Genomic DNA, 8,096 nt, shown 5'->3' with positions numbered 1-8,096 from the left:
TGTCTCATGGTGGGAGCAGCCATATGGTCCACTCTGTGCATTGGCTGTTCGGAACAGGGATATCATCCTCCAGGCCTGGTGGGCCAGGATGTGCTCCATGCTGTCTTCCTCCCCATTCATTTGCTCCCGTGTGCTCTGATCAGACATGTCCCTCTCCCTGAGCTGCAGCTTCAGTGCTGTCCTCAAAAGTAAATTCTTCTGGGGGGAGGGGCAGTTGTCCACGTAGCTGGTATGGGGGGAATGAAATCTCTTGTGCTTTCAAAGAAGACTTGAATTTTTAGTCTCACACTCCATTAGCATACAAGGGGCATGGACTTAAAGGGTTTGTAAGGTTAATTGTTGTTTGCAAGATTGTAAACTACTTTGAAGTCAGAACTGTTTTATTTGGTTTTGTGTACTCCCTACATCTGAATACTCACTGTCTGGTAGTTTACACAGTATTTATGGTGGGAAGCTCTTTGGCCTTGGAGCAGATGAAACAATTCCTTTCCTAAAACTACAACCTCTGTGATGTGAAAGGATCCCATGATAAATTTGATAGGTCACACAGATTGTGATATACTTACTTTCCAGAATTCAAGCTCCTGTCAGTGCCTATGGGAAAGAGAGTAATTTACTAGAAGGGGGGCGTCTCCTGATCTCAGCCACTCAGGCATCAAGTAACAGACAAGAAATATCTGATGGCTTGATCACTTCCTTTCTAGCAGTTAAAATGTGTCTTGATTCACATGGAACAAGCACACCAGCCTGTGTTATCAAGAAGTGTCAATGGGATCAGGTATCAAAAGATCCAAAACAAACAATTTTGTCAATGTGAATGAGGGGGTTGGAGCGGAGACCCAAAGCCCATCTGTAGACAATTGGACATCCCCACAGAAGGATTACAAGGAAGGGATGATTCATCCAGAGTGCAGTACAGCACCAATGAAACACACATCATTCCTTAGTTCCTGAATGCCCCTCACCCCCCACTACCATGACCCACTTCTACCTTACAAATTCCGCTAGACCAGAGTACACACATTGGTACAGATAAGAACTCTTGACATATGACATTCAGGACAGATAAACCCTTCAAGAACAGTAGTGGGAGTAGGGATATCATGGGGGTAGGGGAATGGGGGAGGGGAGGAGGCAAAAGAGGGATCCCATCATAAGGTTGGATATATAGCCCCTGCCCCCCCCCCCTGGGGGGGGGAGAATAACAGAAATATGGGTGAAGGGAGACAACGGACGGTGTAAGATATGAAATAATACATAACCCATCAAGGATCCACGAGGGTGAGAGAATGGGATGAGGGAGGGGGAAACAAGAGGAGATGATACCAAGGGCTTAAGTAGAAAATGTTTTGGAAATGTTGATGGCAACATATGTACAAATGTGCTTAATGCAATTGATTGATGGCTTGTTGTAAGATTTGTAAGAGACTCCCAATAAAACTATTAACTAAAATAAATAAATAGAATGTGGCTTGATGGTATTTCACTATGTTGCTTTTCTTTTGAAATAGAAAATACTAAAATAGCTTATATTATAATAGGTCATACATGATGCTATTCAAAACCTGGATAAGAAATTTGATGTGATTCATGGAAAAGTTTCAAAAATCCAGCGTCATCGTGTAAAACCATTATGGCAAAATCGGGTAAGTATTATAAAAATATTTTCACAACTATGATAATCCTTTAGGTCCTAAATGTGCCAATCAATTAGAAGTGATAAAGAACTAATAACTCTGAGAAGAATGCTGAAGTTTAGGTTTGATAAATGTATTACAAGGACTATTTTATACCCACAGTTACAGAATACAATTATAGAGTTATATAAGATGAACAATAAAGCACATAATCAACATAGTACTTTTTTCTTTAATATCACACAGCAGTACTGGATGAAAATCAACGACTGGAATTCATTAACTATTTTGTTTCATTTTTCCCTTAATTCTATCAGAAACCATATGGATATGTATACAAAAAGTATAATCACCGCATTTCTAAAAAAATAAAACGACAGAAAATGAAGAAGAAGGGGGCTCGTGCTGTATTCAACCACCCTGAAAGTCATGGCCTAGCTTTACCAAGGGCAGGCAAAAGAAATGATCCCCAGCCCACCTTTGTAGGTGAAGCATTTCAGTTGGATGCACCTGTTGAAATAGAGCAGCCTGTCTCTGCTATGCCGGATCAAGGGTTCCTTCAGAATTCACCGCCTGGCTCTGTCTACTCCGTACAGTCCTATGGTTCATTTTTTATGCCAGATGATGCTGGTCCTTCCTTCAGGCCCTGCTTTCCCAGCCCGAGGGCACATGACAGCAGCCATATCTTCTCGCCTACTCGGCCTACAGTCTCCCTGAGTGATGATAACTCAATGTTACCCCAAGACGACTGTAGCCAGCAAAGCAACTCTGATATCATGGAGAATACAAACACCGGCCATCATACTCTATGCATTTCCAATTTTGGTGAGTTTAAAATGATGCACATTACAAGTAGCATTGTTTGACCTATATTCTTCAGCAAGCCAGAGGAGGTTTTACTGCTCCATGTTGAGGGCTGGTTTGTATTCAGGTGCTGGTTGGGGTTGGGAGCAATTCAACTAAAAATAGAAAACCTTGTAGTCATTGAATTGTTAACATAAAAGTAGAGTTATGCACCAGAAATCATAGTTTCAAATAAATTTGTCTGCAATAATTATTAAAACTAGATACATAGACTATGCAAGGCATAACTATACCAGACTCTGATGAGAGAAGCCATTAATCTCACAAAGATATGTTAATTTAGAGGTCTAGTTAGTGTTGCAATTAACTTTTTTTATGAATCGTTTTATTGACAATATGGTTCATGCACCATACAATTCAGTGGTTCAAATGTATTAGTGTGTGGTGCCTGAAAGCAGGTGGTGGTTCTGTCTAGTTTGCCAGATTGCTGTAGCCACGGCACAGTCCACACCAAGCACCATTTTCACTGGAGTTGATACAGCCAAGCAAAATTTCTTGGTGGATGTGACCAACATTTTTATTTTTTGACAAGTGGAAGGGCAGTTGTATTTTAGTAATAAATTCTTCACATCAACGGATCGATCAATTACTACTCATAGTGACCCTAATGGAAAGAGTAGCAAAACTGTCCCTTTGGGTGTCTGAGGCTGTAAACCTTTCCAGCAGCCAGAAAGCCACATCTTTCTCCTGGGGGAGTAGTACCTGGTAGTTTGAACTGCTGACCTTGAGGTTAGCACATCTTAACTCACTATGTATGCAAACAAGGCTTACTTTCCCTGGGTACATACTCAAAATGCTTCTGAAATGACCAGTGGTTGGTGATACAAAAGGAAGGGCAAACGATTGGCTAATTCACACACACAAAACAAAAGGATCAAGTTGTGTCCCTTGATTAGAACCATTTCTGTTATTATACACTAACTTCAGGGAGTCCAGTGCTCCAGTTGAATAAATGAATATTTATGTAGACACAAAGAAATTCCAGGGGATGTTAGTGACCAACAGAGCTACAACTGTGAGCACTTACCTTGTTTTCCTGGGTGATTTCTTTCTTAAACTGTTTATTCACTCAGTGAATCTTCAACCAGAGTATTACTGTGCATTTCAGCTTTAAAAGAGGTACTAAAAGTAATGTCAAACTAACTTCTGACTCTAGGTAAGCAGAAAATAATGTGTTTTCTTCAATTTGTCAATAAGCATTTTAGACTATGAGAGTATTTGAGAGTAAGATGATGATAAAAACATTTATATTCAATCGACATTTGGTAAAAGAATGAATTTGGTTCCTAAAGATACTAGGGTTATTAAAAGTCATTCATGAAAATGAAAATGTTTAAATGGTTGTATGTTTGAGGGAGTGTGTGTGTAGCAAATCAATACACCTAATATAGACAAACAGAAAAAAGAGATTTTGGTTTTGAGAAATTCATTGAAATGTTTCAAAAGAGTAATTGGCTTGGTTAAATCAGCCTAATTTAACCCAAGTAGCAGACCCTTCACGACATTTGCCTTTGGTTTCATGATCTTTGAAGCTTTACAGTAACTTCTAAAGCTGCTCTCTTAGGGGAAGGTCAGACGGAAGCTCTCGGGTAGCCACTGTTATTTTGGCTTGCCCTTGATTTTTCTCATGGTTGTTTTGGGTTCTCACGGGGTTACGTAACTAAAGGTTCATAAATGAAAACCATGACTTTCTACTTAACATCTCTTATTTCAGACAGAATAACTATCAGGTCAAGTAAGATTTGTTTTTTTTCTGTTTCTCCCATTGAAGTTGCAAATTCACCAGCGAAATCTGACTTTAGTGACCCTAACCAAACCTATGGTAAGGATCCTTCGATCTGGACTGTGGAGGATGTGATACGTTATATCAGAAAAGTCGATCCTCAGATAGCCCTCACCTTGAGCGATGTCTTCATACAACATGTAATGTATCTTTTTGTCAGTTTTCTCTGGTAATGCCTTAGAATCAATCTATTTCAGTTGGTACTGATAAGGTGGATTTTCCCATATGTAACAAAGGTAATTTCACCCAAAGCATGACCCTTAAAGGCTAAGGGTCACCTGTGTTCTTTAAATGGGTCTTCCAAAACTTGGTGGTCAAAAGAACTATTTTTTCATTCTGTTTTCCACAAGCTTTTTGAAGCCCCTTCATACTCAAGGTCCATCCTCAAGGTTCTTACCATATGATTGCTCCTCTCTGGGTTGTCAGGAATCCCTGTGTAAGGACCGATGCAGTATTCTGCCCACACTCCCTGGTCCATCCTTGGTGTGAAGAACAAGAAGGAGCCGTCCACCAGCTGTACTCTCATTTGTTTGGCATACTCTCGGAAAGAAATGATTTCTGATAAGAAAGCATTGTTCATTCTTGTCATTTTGGTCTCTCTTTAGGAGATCGATGGGAGGGCTCTGCTGCTCCTGAAGAGTGACACGATGATGAAGTACATGGGGCTGAAGCTGGGGACAGCCGTGAAGCTCTGCTACTACATTGAGAGGCTTAAGCAAGACAATTACCTCAACCACTGAGGCACTATGTAAATGTAGACTGGATTGGTTTTGGGTTTACCTTAGAGTGAAATCCTTTTGCTGCCTAAGCAGTTTTTGCTGTGCTAAGGTTCCTTTAATAGGTTATATTCAGAATTCTAGAACTACCTTTACAATCCAGTCTACTTTGTTAAAAACCATGTGTTAGTGCTGAAATAGTCAAATGGTCAGTTTATTATTTGTACCTTTTTATTATTTGCAGTTGTTCAGTTTACATATATATATACTCCATGTACCAAACAAGTTTGATTTTGGTTCATCTTGATATATCGTTATATATATAAAACCATCTTTTTGTAGAGAGCCAAAATAACTAAATCCCCAAAGGGAAATGTCAGGGATAGAAAACTTCTATAATTAAAGCCATGAGATTTTTTTTCTTAGAAGAAAATTTAAAGGTGCGACTATAGATATCCTCTCTTCCTTGAATAGTTTATCTGTTATACTGCAGCGTTCTGCTCCTGTCCTGCCATTTTGCCTTAGATAGCCATAGAAATGATTTTTCCCTATTATTACGTCTCTATATGTTGTATTTATTTCCCATTTAAAACAAATTTCATTTAAATTTAAAGAAACACTTTAAAGATTTTAAAAATCAGAAACCTTTAAATTTCCATGATGTGTTCTTACCAGTTTTTGATAATTATAAGATAGAGTCATTTTATGTAGAGGATCTTATACTACATGAGTGGATTAGATAGAGTCTATGTTTTTTTCAATACATACCTATACATTTAAAACATCCCCTACGTTGGGGAACTTGGACATTTGTTTATGATACGTATCTTACATGACAATGCCAATGTCCAAATTAAAAATATATATCTATATATTTATTACATGTGTCTATTCCTCATATAATATTTTACTATATTAACATTTTATTCTATGCCTTTTACATACAAGTAAAATTTTCCTTTTTGAACTTAAAATGTTACTTTGCACTGACACAGAGGGATGCACTATAGCTTTAGTTAGATGTAAAAGAAATCCTGTAAAGCAATATTTGCATCCTGCCTACAATAGTACAGTCTGCTAGTTGGAGCACAGCCTCTGAAGGTAGTGTGGGGTTCAAATCCAGGCTCTGCTACTCATGAGCCAGCAGCTAGGAGTACACTACTTCATCTGCCCATGCTTCAGTTTCCACACGAAACTGCGAGAATTGCAAGAGCCACTGTGTCTTAAAACACCTAGAGCCCAGCGTGGCAGATAGGGGGCGCTGAAGAACAGCAGAGAGCATTTTCAAGATCTGCCTTAATTGAAAATGTTCTGTCATGTTTTATGTTCTCTTATATATTTTTTCAAAAAGGTAAAAATGTGCATCGTTTGCTAGCATCAGTACCTCTCAGCTTAACTCTCAGGGGATACAAAACATTCAGTAGATTGTTTTCATACAGGAAAGTTCTCATTCTGTGCAGTGTTTCTTGTTCACTTTTTAGTTCTGAGGCAATTTTCCCCTAAATTTTGAATGCTTTTGTTATAAATCATCTTTTCGGGCTTTCTTTGAAGAATTACAATTTACAAAAGAACTATGTTCATTGTTATTATTTTATCATCACATTGCTGTTACTTTATTACATTATTATTAGTTTATATTAATGGTTAATATCATATTTATAAGAGTGAATGCTAGAAATATCAGCCATAAGTATCAATACAATGTACAAGAATGTACATTTTCTTTTCAGAAAACCAAATGTACTTTATATGCAAATGAAAATTCAACACTACAATATCCTTTATGTTTTCTAAAATAAGAGTCTAACTTAAAGTTAGTCTTTATTCCAATTGTATGCCTATTTAATGCCTACTTGAACATTCCTCAGGTGCTTATACAAATATATTTTGCTGTTTTCAGATTTTTAATCACAATAAAGTTAATCAAACACAGTTAATGTCAAAGCCTCAGATTTTATGTCACAGCATTAAGGGGCCCCGGGGTCACAGTGGGTTGAGTGTGGGCCGGCGAACCCACCTCCCTCTCCGGAGGGGAGAGACGGGGCAGTCTCAGAAAGCCTCGGGGGCAGTTCTTGCTCCTTGGTCCTGTTGGCTTCCTGTGAATTGGAATCAGCTCCCTGACAGTGGTAGTTTCCTTTCTGGTTCTGCACCAAAATGTTCAAATGGAATCAACTTGGGTACTGGGTTTAGTGTAGGAATTTTTTCGTTTTTAAAAATTTACGATTAACTGGGAGTCAGTACATATCCTTCCCATAGCTCGGTCACGTCAAGCAGAATTATGCATTTGCTACCACAATCCATTTCCAAACATTTTTCTTCATGGAGTCCTTGAGATCATCTCCCTTTTACAGTCCCCTCCCCACTGTACTGCTTCCCACCCCCTATTCTACTTGCTGTCCCTATAGATTCATCAATCCTGGGTTTCATATACCAAAACACAGAAAACCATATAGCACACCTTCAAGAAAGTGACCTCCAGTGACATAACACCTCTGAAGTATACCCTATATGAACAAAACAAAAACACGGAAAATGTTGACAGCCAGGTCAGGTCCAGCATGAATCCGAGGGGGAATCAACTGACAAAGTTTGAATTGTTCAAGTCAGATTTATGCCTTTGATCTTGTATACTTGTCTTTTCAGTGCCCTCTGTTTAGTAACTACTTTCCTTCCATCCCTCAATCGTGAATAGAGGGAGTTCACCGGAGGCTTATTTCCTATGTAGTTCCCACAAACAAATCTCAGGCTCCCACTGTCATCCATAGCCTTCTGCAAGCCGGGTTCTCAGAATTTAGGCTCTGATACTAATCCCTCCTTGGAGTTTGGATTCTATGCTTCACAGTTCTTCGGTGACTGATGATGGTTTGCATTTTCCCTGTGGACTTAGTTGACATGTCATTTAGATGGCTGCTTGTTTGGAGACAAGCCTTTAAGACCCCAGATGCTATTTTATCTGATAGCTGGGCACCGTCTAATATCTTCGTCACATTTTGCTATAGCACCCGTATCTTCTGTGCTGCTTTCTTGAAGACTAGTATCGAGCAGGGTCATGATGTAAGAGCTAAAGTTGGAGCTAGGATTTAGTGCAAGCCCAAA

The 8,096-nt window shown here is 38.9% G+C and overlaps 1 protein-coding gene across 3 annotated transcripts in view; it reads left to right on the top strand.

The window, feature by feature from the left end:
• Window positions 1-6,932, top strand: part of SCML1 (Scm polycomb group protein like 1) — a 19,141-nt gene extending 12,209 nt beyond the window's left edge. For all 3 annotated transcript variants that reach the window (XM_045290722.1, XM_045290721.1, XM_045290720.1), the window contains 4 exons: window positions 1,542-1,646; window positions 1,955-2,462; window positions 4,273-4,424; window positions 4,890-6,932. In XM_045290722.1, the coding sequence (XP_045146657.1) occupies window positions 1,542-1,646; window positions 1,955-2,462; window positions 4,273-4,424; window positions 4,890-5,024 (900 nt within the window). In that variant the 3' untranslated portion in view covers window positions 5,025-6,932. The remainder of the gene's footprint in view (window positions 1-1,541; window positions 1,647-1,954; window positions 2,463-4,272; window positions 4,425-4,889) is intronic.
• The last annotated feature ends 1,164 nt before the right edge of the window (window positions 6,933-8,096 follow it).

The sequence above is a fragment of the Echinops telfairi genome, unplaced genomic scaffold, assembly GCF_000313985.2.
Source record: "Echinops telfairi isolate 266 unplaced genomic scaffold, ASM31398v2 ScPeMD7_53;HRSCAF=182, whole genome shotgun sequence".
Lineage (NCBI taxonomy): Eukaryota > Metazoa > Chordata > Mammalia > Afrosoricida > Tenrecidae > Echinops > Echinops telfairi.
Note: the sequence above shows the minus strand (reverse complement) of the source record. Positions and strands in the feature narration are given on the sequence as shown.